Consider the following 14514-nt stretch of genomic DNA (forward strand, 5'->3'; position numbering starts at 1 on the left):
GCAGGGAAAGGTTTAAGAGTGATAATTTTAAGAGGAGGATATTAGTGTGATAAGCTATTAATGGAGAGGCATATTGGGGTGTCTTATTTGAAGCAAGGCTATGGAGTGAAAAATGGGAATGTTTTTTAAATGTTCAACATTGTGGATCACTTAAGTGAGGATCTACTGAAGTTATTCTTTAGCCTGAGGAGTTTAGCAACAAAGAATTAGAACCATCCAGTTTTTAGAAAAAAGAGGAAAAGATATTGTTCAAGAGGTGGTTTCTGTTGAGGAATTTGTAAATCATATTATTGTATGTTGGAAATGGACAGCAAAGCTATTTGAGGTGACTAGATATATAGGACTTCATGCGTGGTGGCTGGGTGATTGAAGATCAAGTTAACTGCTAGGGATTCAATGGGGTTGAAAGGGTTCTGAAAGGAACTTTTGCTTTACTCCTCTTGCTCATCTGTCAAATAGTATAATGAGGAATCCTTGATGCATCAAAGGATAGCGCTTTAACCAATTTTGTCATTGCCATAATGGACAATTTAATATAGATGAGAATCATTTTGATGTTTTTTTAATTTGGTTGCACTTCTTTCTTATCTTACTTTCAAGGAGTAATTTGTTTTATCATTCCATAGAATGTTGTTGAATTACATATTTCAGCATTGTTTAATCCTTTAATTGAATAGAAAGCATTTTCTTTTGAAGACTAATTCATTATCAGATGACCGGAAAATTCAATCATTGATGAATCGTTCTCTTCTCGATTGAACCTATGGTAATTCAGTAACAGGAGAAACAAAAGTTATTTTGCATGCTACATTTTCAACAAACTCCAGCTCTAGATTGATGTAAGATCATGAGTGACTCCATAGAAATACCTGCGGAGTTTGAAATGGAAATAAAGTGCACAATGAAACATCTAGTTAGAATGCTCTTTGATTGCTAACATTATGCTTCCCGGTTGAACTTCTTGGTTGGTTGAATTCTTAACTTGTGGTGAATCTAACAATGTAACTGCAATATGGTGAGGGATTTTCTCGGCGGTCTGGAAAGATATTGTTTTGGTTTTAAACTTCGGCCAGCCTCAGGGTTCCTGCAAGTTACATGGTTGGAGGATTTGGTCGCGGTGCCGGTACCACTCCTGGTGGCTCCTCGTGAGCTGATCAATCGGAATGGCTATCTGCTTCATGTTCCTTTTTTTGGTTGTCCTCATTGGTTTAGACTTACTCCTTTATTGGTTTGTCTTTGGATGCCCACATATGTGGAATTTTTACTGGTCCCGTCCATGTGAAAAATGGGATAAAAAATTGTGCATCTATAAATCATTAAATACTTGGAGTTGACTTTGATCAATGTCACATGTCAATTAAATACGTAAATGGATTTAAAATACCGACGGGACCGACCTCCACATATGTGCTTTTATTTTGGGTGTAGCTTATATATGCCCCAAGCCTGTAGAACTTGAGGCAAGAAGATTGTGGAGAATCCTAGAGGAGTCTAGAAGATTTTAAAAAGTAAATATCGAGATATTACTGTAGACCATTATTCTAAATGAATATTTGTAACCGTTAGATCGAAATGATCCTAGTCGTCCATTGGGGAGGTAGAGGCCTAGCTATAACAGGTCAAATGTCAATCCCCGGGCCTTTATTCCGGCCCAAGATGTAACCCCCAGCCTTATAAGTTGGGCCGAACTGGACTCCACAAATCTGGATTTTATTATGTGGTCTAAAATTGGCTTAATTTGCAGTCAGATCTGATTATTAGGGGGACACGTTGTCGTATTGAACCTTACAAATGGATAAGGAATTCAACAACCGGCAGGCACACAGAAGCGTTCCTCGATAGCACAAATTCTTTTTGTCTTCCACAGTTCCAAAATTCTTCCAAAACCCATAACTCTCTCTCGTCGCTATCTCTCTCTGTGAACAGATATGTTGGTGGTACTCTCTGTGGCGCCGTCTATTCTATTTCTAGGCCGGAAAATAGATACTGATTTCGCTTGACATGGAGACACGGAGGCTCGCGATTCTCTGCTCCCATCTCTGTCCCATCGCCTCGGGTTCGCGCCAGACACAAGCATCGATCTCGATTCGCTGTTCTGCTTCGGACGATCAACCTAGTTCTCGTGATGCTACGAATGGGAATCAACCGCGGAATTGCGTTTTCTGCAAAATTGTTCGCGGTGATTCCCCAGCTCATAAGGTGCTCTCTAGTACCATGATCTGCTTTATTTGTTTCACACTCTCGTAAGACCCATAACCCAGTTTTCCAAGACATGGAACATTATTATGAGAGTGAAGTGTATATTTAACCTCATTACGACTTAGTTCATGACTTCGTGGCATTCAATCGTTCTCAATTATGGGGTAATGTTAATTTGGCCCTTAGGTCAATTTCGCAAAGTTGAGTGTAATTAAATTGTATGCTTAACTTAAGTGTTTTAACTTCTTGTTGCGCTGACTCCAATAATCCGAAGTTGGGCTTGTTAGTTTCTACATTTCTCAAAGTTGATTTTGACGTATGAGGGATATGGACTCGAATTAGTTCATTTTGAAAATTTGTTATTATGCTCTCAAATTTGGTTTTTTGTTCCCTAAAATTCTCCAATTTAGGTAGGTGCAAATGCTCTATTCATCTTACACACTATGAATGCATCTAACAGAATCTGCTGAGTGCTGATACAAGGTTCTTCAAATAAATTGTTTATAATTTAATTCATCACATCATCCTTTCATTCTGAACAATACTCATTTCTAAGTTCTCATAACATTTGGGTAAAATTCATTTGCGCCTCAGAAGATTGGGCTGTGCTTCTAAAACTTGCAATTGTAACTTTACACTAGTTTTGCATATTCTTAGAGTTCAAATATTGTTAGTTGCCACTGAAATAGGAGGTGTGCCAATTTAATACCTCTTTAGCTCATCAAAGTTTGTTGTATAATGATCTGCTTCTGATGTGAACTCTGTGATATATTATCATGTTGTAAATTGATTGATTCTTGCTGTGCATTTTGCCTTTTTATTCATCAAGGGGATTGGGTTTTGCAGCTTTATGAAGACGATATGTGCTTGTGTATATTGGATACAAAACCGCTGATTCATGGGTAAGGTATCACCAATCGGAAATGCACCTATATTTTGCTATGTCGCTAGATCCCTTTTGGCAGGATTGAAGGTTTCACAGTTATTTACATTGTAGAAGTAAATTTGTATTTGGCTTGTTAAACATTTCCAGGATAGGAAAATTTGAAGAAAAAAAATGATGGAACTATCTCAACTCTTAAGTTAAATATAATTTGCAAACAGTTTATGTACTTATGTCCCGAGAAGCAAATTTTTTTAGAAAACCTTAAAGGTGCCCTTTGCTTTTGATCCTCCAAAAGTCAGAGAATTTATTCTCATGTGTTGACTAAATGAAGGTAGTATGACTACTTTACAACCGCACACCCCAACCCCAAATAATGAAGGGAATGTCGTAAAAACAGTTGAGGTTATTGATTGTAAGTACAGATATTGTATACAAGCCTAGGTGGGGAGAGGAATTCTGTAGCGCCAAACAAACACTCGCTTATTATACTTTTAAGTCTTTAACAATGGATACAAAAGAATTTTGTTCGCTAAGTTTGGGCTACTGAGATGTTGAACTTTAGGCTTTTGGTGAGCAATTAATAGCTCATTTCATGTTAAATTTCATTTTCAGTGTACTTTGTGTGGTCATATTTTGGTATAAGACTCCGAGGGACTATGCCACAAATGTGAGAACTCTTCAAAGTAACCTTTTTAATAATTGATTTTAGGTGTGGTATAGATTGTTTTCTACATCAATCTATTTGTTAATCTGTCTACTTGCTAATTTTTATACTTTCTGGTTTACTAGGCACTCTCTTGTTATACCTAAGTCTCATTTTTGTTCATTGGAAGCAACTCCTCCATCTGTGAGTCATTACTTCTGAAGCCATTCAGTTTATAAAATCTTAGTTTCTTTTCTGAAACATTGTTTTTTATTTTTAAATTTCATCAGATGCCATTAGTTTATATTGCGCAGGTGGTGGCAGCAATGTGTTCAAAAGTGCCATTTATAGGCAATGCAATAATGAAAGCTACTGGTTGTGGTATGTTTCTAGGTTTTTTCTTATGCTGCTATGGTTAGTATACATCTTAAAACCCCTTGAGTGTGTTGACCATGGTTTATGTCTTCTAGGTTCACCCTTTTGTGAATGGTGTGTTTGTGTTCTCGAATTTTGTACCAGAAAGACAAAAAGTCGAATAAATAAATGAAAATGACCCCCTTTGATGATCCTGCTATTATGTTCTTGTTTTTCTACTTGAATACCTGTTTTACATGTTGAATATTCCATTCATTTTAGAAGTTGCATGGCATTGTCGTATATGCTACGGGTAGTGGTGGCAATCAGCCAAATTGAATTGTTGAGTATCTGGAACACTATCTAGTTTGTAAATTTTGCCATTAGCCAGGTATAACCTTGTTGTTGGATGGCTGAGATGTTCCTGAAAACTTAACTCATACTCTCATAGTCATTGACACGAAAGTTGTATTTATGCTGTGATGACTTTCTTATATCACAAGGAAAATGCATGCTGCAGTTAGGGATACATCTAGCAGAACTCTTCAGACCACATTAGTTTTATTAACTGGATTCTTTTACTCGTGCAGATTCATTCAATTTGGTGGTCAATAATGGTGAAGCTGCTGGCCAAGTTATATTTCATGTACGTATTTTGCTTTCCGGGAAATAAATTTGAATGTTCACGTATCACCGCTGAAATTTTTAAGAGTATTTTAGTTTTCCCCCTCCAACTAGCTTTCAGGCTAATGTTCTTCTTGTGCTTTATTATTTAGTTTGAAGAAAAAAAATACATTTTTGACCCATTCAATTTTTGTGAAATGGGATTCTCAGACGCACATGCACATTATCCCTCGCAAGAACTGTGACGGCTTATGGAGTACCGAGGTATGCTTTACTTTGTAAGAGTGTACGAAGATACCATTCCTTGTATAAATGTTTATGAAATTTGAAGTTCCACAGAGTTTGAGGCGGTGCCCCCTGAACTTTGACCAGAAATCTGCTCAATTTGTTGATCATGTGCGAGAGCAGTTATCAGACATTTTTGAAGATCGCAAGGGGCAAGAATCAAATCCCTCTTGAATAGGGTGTGAGCAGTAAGCTATTATGGTAATGTGCTCATTCTATGAGACTGTATCATATTACGTATAATTGTACATTCTGTTGAGCAAGGACTTGAATGGTCAATCTCGTCTATAATGTCACCCTTCTTGAGAAGTTGCTTGTTCTCAATATCTAAGCGAAGACTGAAGTCTACAATTATCTGAGAGTGTTGGGTGGATTAGTTTAGCATTTTGTGCAACTGTGGAGGGTTTGGAAAAAATATCTGAAATCTGAAATCCCTCCTTTCAATACCATGACGGCGCCTTGCCCGTCGTTGGTGAAGCTTCTATCAAATTCCCATTGCTGTTACTTATCCTATGTCCATGCTTTGCAACATCAGCTAATTTTGTTTACAATAGCTGTTCATTGTTGCCAAATTTTGATGGAGAATTATATATGAGAGCAATCAATGAAAGCTTGGCATTGATTGCAAGTACGTATTGCTTGACCATTTCATCTAAAAATGTGGTTAGATTATGAATTTCTGGGGTGTTTTGAGTATTGAAAAGTTTTTGGATCTAGAATTAATTTGTTTACACAAAAAGATTGAAATGATAGAGAATCCTCCGTCTTTTCAGCACGTTCTAAAATTTCTCTTCAGCAAAGAATCGATTCAGGAACAAATTTGCACGCAAAAAGAGAAAATTCGATGCAAGGATGTCGTCTACACAGGGCAAGGCACGAATATTAGGTGTGGTAAAATTGTGAATGATTGAATTTGTTTGATTCGAATCAAACCTATGTTTGAAATTTGAGTTCAAAAATAATTTTTGTTCGATTTAAAATTGGGTCTGAAATCAAACACATATATCTTTTCCGGTTTAATTGTATTAACTAACCCAAAAAAACCTAAAAATAATTTTTGTTCAATTTGAAATTGGATCCGAATTCAAACATATATATCTTATCCGATTTAATTGTCTTAACTCCAACTTAAATTAGATTGTCTGATTTATTTGTTCGGATTTAAATCAATCTAAATTTGATCAATTAAGAAATCCGATAATCCGATCCAGATTAGGATCCCAACATGTAAATATTTTATAAACACATAAATATTTGATAATCACGTGATTCTATTCGAGTCGGAATGAGGTTGTGTGGAACCGATTCTAGCGGATACGCTACTGGTCAATCGCGACTCATAAAAGTCAAGAAATGGAAGGGATAAAAAAACAAAAGAAGAGGGGGGTCGTTCTACATTCGTCGTCCTCCTCGTTCTCGCTGTGACTTTGCTTCCCCGTTCGGGTCTCTATAGAAGCGGCCGTGAATTCACTCCTCATACCTATACGAACAGTTTTTCTATTGGAAACTTCTAGAATAAAAGGAGAGCAAAGATTATCGAGAGAAGAGAGGGACAAGTTAGAGGAGAGCGTTAGAGGATCTGTTGACGCAGAAATAGAGAGGATGGGACCGGGTTTGTCGTCGACGGCGGCCGAGAAACAAGCGGAGCAGCTAAGGCAAGATGGGAATCTTTACTTCTCAAAGGATCGTTTCGGGGCCGCCATCGACGCCTACACTGAGGTACTTACATTTCAGTCTCTTACAAGGAAATTTATGTTTTCGATGGGGAAATTAGGATTAATCTTTCTTCATTCTTTTCATCTCCGTTGTGTGATTTGAAGGCAATCACGCTGTGTCCAAATGTCCCGGTTTATTGGACGAATCGCGCTCTCTGTCATCGTAAAAGGAAGTATGTACCAGCACTAACCGTAATATCCCCCTTTCTTTTAGTTTATATCATTCTGTATTTGATCAATTGAAGTATGGCGTTCTTGCTTTCACTTGGTTTTGTGTTATAGTGATTGGGAAAAAGTCGAAGCAGATTGTCGCAAAGCCATTCAGCTGGACCACAATTCTGTCAAGGTCATGAGCGTTTCTATTCTTCAATTTCTTTCACTGAAGTTGATGGTTCATTTTGCTTGTTGATGATAAAATTTGATCATTGTGGATACTAATTTCTTTTCCCAATTGATCTCTCTAGGGGTAAGTTTTTATCTTTGTCTTGAGTAAGTCTAGTTAAAGAGTTGATGGACCATCATTTGGTCTATTTATCTTCTCCTCGCAACATGACCTACAAGTTGTAGAGTATTGAAACGAGTTTTGGAGAGTTAAATGTTAATCAGCTTAATTTGATGATGGGAGGGAAAAACATTTCGTTGGTGGAGTGAAATCAAAACTTGAGGCTGTGAGGTTGCATATTCTAAGAGGAGTAGAACTTCCTCTTTTCTGAGGTGTATTCGAGGAGGATTTTACTTGTAGGCCCCAATTAGCTTTCTTTTTCTGGCGGGAAGTGGTTAATGCTAGTTACGCAGTATGAGATTTTGGTGGTACAAGGCTTGAAGTTTTCTTTGGCGATAGAGCTGGACATGGTAGATTTATACACCTCAATCAGTTTGACTACAATCTCAATAGGCCCAAAGAGACCTTCCTTCTCCCAATCGGGAATTAGTCTTTCTGGTAGCCGGTTGACCCTATTCATTCTAGGAAGCCGGAGAAGCACACAATATTTACTACGGACAAGTGGGGAATTAAAAATTGTCAGTTATCTTGTCATTCTTTTACACTTTATTTTTAAACCTTGGATAAAATAGTGAAATTTGTTTAATGATTTTGTGTGCATTCATGTATGATCGCTCAATACTTACTACAGAAGTTTTTAAATTCACTATCTGCTACCGCAGGGCAGACAGGTCTTTTGACTATATGCGCTGTGGGTGTCATGTTTCTTATTACCAGAAATAATGTGCTTTGTTCTATGATTTGTAGCTTCTGCCATGCATCTCTATGTCTTTCAGTTTAAATATAATCTGATAATCTTACTTGTTCACCTTTTTTACAGGCCCATTATATGTTGGGACTTGCCTTATTACAAATGAAAGAATATGCTGAAGGAGCCAAGCAATTGAAAGAGGTATGGGGTAATATTTATATTGGATGAATCATTGGTCGTCAGGCGCTCTCTCTCTCTCTGTCGCTCCCTCTCTCCCTCCCTTCCTTCGGTGCATGTGTATACAGGCAAACATGTGGTTTAGTGGTAGAGTTGTAGTGGTGCAACCTCTAGATCACAAATTCAATTCCTTAAAACAGTCTTTCTACATATTATGTGGGGTCTACGTACAACCTACACGTCCCGACCCCGCACACTGTGGAAGTCTTGTGCACGAGAGTTGTTGTATACCTTTTACCTAATATAGCTCCGCATCTTGCTTTTTGTGTAAGGATCAGATTCAACGGAAGCCTTGTGCACAAGAGTTGTTGTACACCTTTTACCTAATATAGCTCCGCATCTTGCTTTTCGTGTAAGGATCAGATTCAACTGGTTGCATTGCAGATTTTTCAGCATGATACATCTTCTTCCTGTGCAAATGATATCTAGTTACTTGCTGTGACATGGATAGAAGATCTGGATGATTTTGAGTTTGTGAAGATAGCCATTGTGCTTAGTGAAATGTGAATTATGTTTTTCTCTTACAGGCTTTAGATCTTGGGAGGGGTCCATACAAGAAGGGTTACATGGTAGAGGAGATTTGGCAGGAGCTTGCAAAAGCAAAATACAGTGAATGGGAGCGGTCATCTACTAAGCGGTCATGGGAACTACAAAACTTGAAGTATGTGCTCCTAGTGAGTTTTAAGTCTTATTTTTGGATGGGGTTCTGCTTTAAAATTTTGTGCACAATTTGTTTGCTTATTTGGCTACTTAATGCAGTTTTTTCCTATCTCAGAGAAGCTTGTGAGTCGGCTCTTACAGAAAAAAATTTCTTAGATTCTCCAGCAGAAGGGTTTGGGGATGAAGTTGCTGCTGCACAGTTGAAGCAGTTTGAATCTCTGCAACAAGTATTCCGGAAAGTGTCTGAAGATGACACTCCAACTGAGGTTGGTGTCCGTATTTCTCTTTGCTGATTTTAATGCCTTATAGGATTCTATTTCTTCTCTTCCTTACCTTTCCTTTCCATTAATTATCATTCTGCATTCAGTCATAATATGGAGATACTCATTGGAATTTTTTAGGTGCCGGATTACCTGTGTTGTAAAATCAGTCTTGATATTTTCCGGGATCCTGTCATAGCTCCCAGTGGGATTACGTATGAAAGAGCAGTGATCTTGAACCATCTTCAGAAGGTGACATGTTGTGAGTTGGCACATTGAAATTTAGGTCTCTTGTTTTAGTTATGTAGTTCATTGATCATCAACCACAATGTAGGTGGGTAAGTTTGACCCAATCACACGTGAACCACTTGATCCTTCCCAGCTAGTACAAAATTTGGCAATAAAGGAAGCAGTGGAGGCATTTCTAGACAAACATGGTTGGGCTTACAAGATGGACTGAAAGCCGATCAGCAGATGATATCAATATGTGATGGACAAAATGGGCAGAGCACTGTTCGTATAGACTACTCGCTATTTGCTGTAATTTGGTTCTTCCGCATTTTTGGCATAGCTTTTGATGCGTGGTGATACATGCTACCAATGAGACAAAGGCTCCATCATGTTTTGAATTGCACAGGTATTTTTGTAACTCGCTGTTCACTTATGTACATATTGCAACTTATTCTTGCTTACAAACTGTGAATTGGAGGATTGATTTTCTGGTTGATGATTGATATATATATCAATATATGGACAACTGCTTATGGTAATTAATGTTCAGTTTCTTATCTTGTAATCCATGATCATCAGTATGGCTCGTTATAAAGTAAAGTTGACCAAAATCTTAGTTGTTTCCTGTTTATTTTGAATCTTTGATCATGGTGTTTTAACTACAACCTTTACGAACATATGTAATATCTTCAGAAAATCTATTCAAAGTTTCAAACCGATTCTCTGTTATCCTTACCGACTCATGTTGCCAATCTCAAACTCTTTGGGAAGAAGGCTATATATGTGGTGAATCCATGATGGACCTTCAGAATTCGCTTCAGAAAGAAAATTTTCACCACTGTAATCCGTATTGATTAGAGTGGTTGATTGTTTATTAATACTCCTAACAAGTATTGAAGTGAGATTTCAAAAGTTGCCATTCTTAGCTGAATGCAGCAATCAAACAGCAGAAGCAAAAAACATTGTCAAGGAAGACTGAAAGACAAATTAATAAATCTATTACTGGTAATTTCTAGCCGGATCGTTTTATTACTCATCATTTCCTTGAGAACAAAAACTTCTTCCGAACTTATACAGTTCGAAAGGATTATCATTATCAATCTAGCTGAAATCAAAGCTCTATGGTCTTGCAGGAAGAGGAGAAGCACCAGGAAGAGCAGGAAAGTCCTTCTCACTTCCAGTATTAAGAACACCTTCATTGTCTTTGTTCTCACTTTTAGTATTAAGAACACCTTCAGTGTCTTTCTTCTTCTCACTTCCAGTATCAAGAACAGGTTTCCGCCCTTGCTGCCTGGGAAAATTCCTAGATGTATCTCGTGGCCTGGTCATGGAATTAGGATTGAACCTCTCACCCTGTTGTCCACGGCCCGAGAATGGCCTCTCACCATTGCTGGCAGGACCGGTGAATGTCCTATCGCCATTGCGAGCAGGCTGCCTGTAATTCGCCCCATTTGCTGGTTTCAGAAATTCATTGATGCTCATAGACTTGCGAGCTTTTTCCTCCTTGTCTGCGCCATCTTTCTTCTTCAGTTTTTCGTGCTCATACTCGTGGCCAGCCTCATTCTTTTTCCCCACAAGCTTCATTGATTCAAATTCCTTGTCAAGAGTGACCATTCTCCGCTCCTCAATCTGTGTAAGACCATCCAAAGCCTTTTTCTTCCTAGAAAGCACCTTCTCGTATTGATCAAGAGTCATCAACTGCAAGATTATGAGAATGATTAATTCCGGTTATAAAAATAAGAAGAATTCCCTCTGCAATTTTCATCTTCCAACTACATACCTTTGCATAATATTCTCTCTCCTTCAACTTCGCTTCATAAGCATCCTGATCTTCTTTAGACAGAGAATTCTTTTGGCCTCTTACCTCTCCTTTGTGATCTTCAGTGGGTTCACAAACAGCCCTATAAAGACACAGACTGATTAAGCTTAATAAATTCTACAAAGATAAGCGAATAGGGTAAAGAAAGCATACCCTTCATACCCTTGTGCTCCGTCAGTCTTGTTATTGTCCTCGGTCACCTGGTTCTTTTCAGGTTCATTACTGACATTATCACCATTGATGGTTTCTTCAACATTCCCTCCATTGCTTCTTCTGTTGTCTTCATGACCATTATAATAACGGTGCTGGTACTGGTGGTGTTGTCTCCTAAAGCCATTATTACCCCTACCATAAGCACCCCGCCTCGGATCACCACTCCTGGAGCTGCTACGACTTCTTTGTCTACTCCCCACATATTTCCAGCCTTGCTCCTCCTCCGGCTGGTTACCACCATCTTGCTTCTGGTTCTCAACTTGCAAATTATTATCATCAGCAATTTGGCTCGCACTCCCAGACCTATAACCATTATTCTCATTCATTCTCCTACCTTGGTTACTCCTATTAGGCCGATAACCGTTCCCATCTATATAATTTCCATAATTACCTTGCCTGTAGCTTCCATGATAATTGTTATCCCCTCCATAATTACCTCTTCTGTACCTTCCATGATAATTATTATTAGCCGCTCCTCCACCTTGGCTTACAACTCCATTGCTTTTATTGTCTGTGATAGCCTGGCCATTACCATTCTGCTCTACTTTGTTCTGCACAGGAAGATCACTCTTCTTTTCCCCTGAACCGCTATTATTACCGCGGCTGTCTGTGTTACCATTCTGTTCTACGTTGTTCTGCACAGAAAGATCACTCTTCTTCTCCCCTGAACCATTATTATTTTTGCGGCTGTCTCCTTCCTTCTTCTCCTTCCGTATTATAATGTCACTCCTTCGAACTGGAATTCACATGAAGAAACAAAAATTAGTAAGAAACAGCCCAAAATAGAAAGAGATCTAACACACAATAAATAAATAAAAACTTTTCCCTTCATGTATCTTTAATTTCAGCAAGAAAATCTCTAGCAGGAAGCATATATTCTTGAATCAATATGTCAATGGCTAATGATGTCAAAATTAACTAGACTATAATTAAAGCATCATTATTATGAGAATTTGCATATGAATTTTGAAAGTACTTGGCAGAAATCAAATCACCTAATAATTATTCTAATTATATTATTCTCCAATCCACAAGAGGGGTAAAAAAAAGATTTAGGCTTTCTCTAACAAAGGATCAAGACAAAAACCCGCTGATCTACAATTAAAAATATACATGGGACACAACGTAAAAAGCAAACAAGAAACAAACCACGATCATTAAGATCAGAACAGTTTTCCAATGATAAACAAAGAACAGCAAATAAATCAAGGTCGTAGGGCTTGCATTACCATGATAAGGAAGAATGATGCGCTTAGCCCTCATCATCCAAGAATCAGGAGCGCTATCAATCTGCTGCTGCTTCTTCTTAGGAGCCGCCTGGCGCTTCTTCCTGGCCAACTCATCAGCCGCCTGTTTCGCTGCCTTGGCCGTCGCCTGCTCCGCTGCAATGAATCTAGCCACATCCTGGCTTTCTTCACTTCCCAAGAGAGCAAAGGCATTAGCGGCAGCCATGGAAAACCCCGCTACTGATCTTCACTCACAATAAAGGGTTTTTGTGGAGAGACTACCAGACACCAAACCCTGGTGATCGTTATGAGAAATCGCAGAGAGCAAATTAGGGTCGGAAAAAAAAGGAGAGCAAGAGAGGCGGTGTAGTGAGTGAGTCGTGTGAGTGTGTGATCTTGGTATACTTATATATAGAATCGTAGGGTTTTTTTTTACTTGGGGAGTAAGCTAACTACAACCTCGGAGGTTGGCCCACAAGGATTTCCTAATTTATTGTGAATTCCGTAACGTATGGGAAGCTTCCGATTTTTTATTTTTTTTTTCCAATTTCAGTTTTTCCGGATTAATTTTAATGTTTTTTAAAAAAATCTATATACCAAATTATTAACAAAAAATAAAACAAGCGAAATTATTTCCTCATATATACAATTTATGGATTGGGGTAGGTTGATATTGTAGAAGAATAACGGCCCCTCCTCTTACTATTTTTTGAGATATAAAATATTTTTAAAATTCATAAAAAAATAATAATTAAAAAGTACGTAAGATTTTGGCCGTTAGATCATTATTCAAATTGAAATTGACCCAATATAAGTTCTGTCGAGTTCGCAACACCGGAAACTCGATGATTTCTAGCATCGAATTATAAGGTGTTGACATTTTTAAAATAATAATTAGTGAATTTTATAGTCATTATATCTTTTATTTTCTTTTGATATCCTTTTAATCTATAAGATCTTTTGTGATTTATTGGTGAATTTCGTTTGCGATCCCATAATATTTTTTTTTTTCAAGAATATTCTCTTCAAATTAGAATTTTTTTTTTTTTCTTTCCTAACAATGTAAGACAAATTTGAACAAGGCTTTGGTAGCTTGGGCAATAGGATAGGACTATTAATCTGATTCTGAAATAAGTAGATGGGCCTTGATCAAAACCAGCGCCCATTTTGAGATTAAGGCCCAGACCAGATTTTATAGACTAAAAGAGTCCAAGTTCATACAAAGTTAAAGGCCCAAACATGAAACATGGCCCATGAATAGCTGAAGCACTGACTATAGTGAAACCAATAATGGGCTATGAACGCACCGACCAAATTTTTTTAAGAACAAATATTATTTATATATATACATTAATTTAATATAAGGAATAAAAAAACAAAATAAAGCAAGGAATATTTTATTTTTTTAATAAAACATTATTTATATGTGTCAGGACTCTCTTGCCTAAATTTGATTATTATTGTAAGATAACATATATATTTTCCTAAGTCCAAATTCAACTCATGGTAGGATTTCCAATGCTGATGACTTTAAAATATTGTCTTACTAAGTTAAAGCTACACATGAGCTTATAAACCACCCATTATTATCTTTATTTTAGCTATTGTGACTTTTCCCAACGATCTCCCCTCATTTGTGGGCCGGGCACAAACCACTAAGTGGAACAAGGAGTCTTGCGAGGTAACCCACAATCTCGCTAAACAATCTCACTTCGATACTAGTTGTTATAAAACTTTTTTGTCCAAATTTGATTATCATTGCAAGATAGTGTCCGCTTTCCCAAATTCAAGTCCAATGCCCCAAGCTCAACTCCTCACATGGCTTTCAAGGCTCGTGACTTTAAAGGGCATCATATTATGTCAAAGTGACACATGGACTTAGAGCAACTCCAACGGCTCTTGTAAACTGGCCATCTACTGCATTTTAAAGGATAAAATTCATAAAAAGCTTAAAAAACACTCCACAACG

General features: G+C 37.6%; 3 protein-coding genes across 5 annotated transcripts; 2 read left to right on the top strand and 1 right to left on the bottom strand.

The window, feature by feature from the left end:
* The first annotated feature begins 1763 nt into the window (after positions 1-1763).
* Positions 1764-5537, top strand: LOC119999466 (adenylylsulfatase HINT3). 3 transcript variants are annotated; one of them, XM_038847045.1, is made up of 7 exons: positions 1764-2199; positions 3046-3101; positions 3875-3932; positions 4019-4109; positions 4673-4728; positions 4917-4970; positions 5038-5537. In XM_038847045.1, the coding sequence occupies exons 1-7, from the start codon at positions 2002-2004 to the stop codon at positions 5050-5052; spliced, it is 528 nt and encodes a 175-aa protein (XP_038702973.1). In that variant the 5' UTR covers positions 1764-2001; the 3' UTR covers positions 5053-5537. The 3 variants fall into 3 exon arrangements, with proteins under 3 accessions (XP_038702973.1, XP_038702970.1, XP_038702972.1); XM_038847042.1 differs by having other exon boundaries at positions 1767-2199; positions 5046-5510; XM_038847044.1 differs by having other exon boundaries at positions 1769-2199; positions 4043-4109; positions 5046-5165.
* Positions 5538-6353: 816 nt separating this feature from the next.
* On the top strand, positions 6354-9852 carry LOC120001100 (E3 ubiquitin-protein ligase CHIP-like). The gene is made up of 8 exons (XM_038849345.1): positions 6354-6710; positions 6812-6879; positions 6989-7052; positions 8029-8100; positions 8664-8797; positions 8912-9062; positions 9198-9308; positions 9391-9852. The coding sequence occupies exons 1-8, from the start codon at positions 6594-6596 to the stop codon at positions 9514-9516; spliced, it is 843 nt and encodes a 280-aa protein (XP_038705273.1). The 5' UTR covers positions 6354-6593; the 3' UTR covers positions 9517-9852.
* Positions 9853-10406: 554 nt separating this feature from the next.
* LOC120000588 (translation initiation factor IF-2-like) lies at positions 10407-13023 on the bottom strand. Its single transcript, XM_038848715.1, has 4 exons — positions 12549-13023; positions 11260-12055; positions 11068-11188; positions 10407-10985 (listed from the first exon to the last, which is right to left on the bottom strand). Exons 1-4 carry the CDS (start codon positions 12769-12771, stop codon positions 10407-10409), a joined length of 1719 nt encoding a protein of 572 aa, XP_038704643.1. The 5' UTR covers positions 12772-13023.
* Positions 13024-14514: the final 1491 nt, after the last annotated feature.

Source organism: Tripterygium wilfordii, chromosome 6 (assembly GCF_013401445.1).
Source record: "Tripterygium wilfordii isolate XIE 37 chromosome 6, ASM1340144v1, whole genome shotgun sequence".
In the NCBI taxonomy this organism is placed as follows: Eukaryota; Viridiplantae; Streptophyta; class Magnoliopsida; order Celastrales; family Celastraceae; genus Tripterygium; species Tripterygium wilfordii.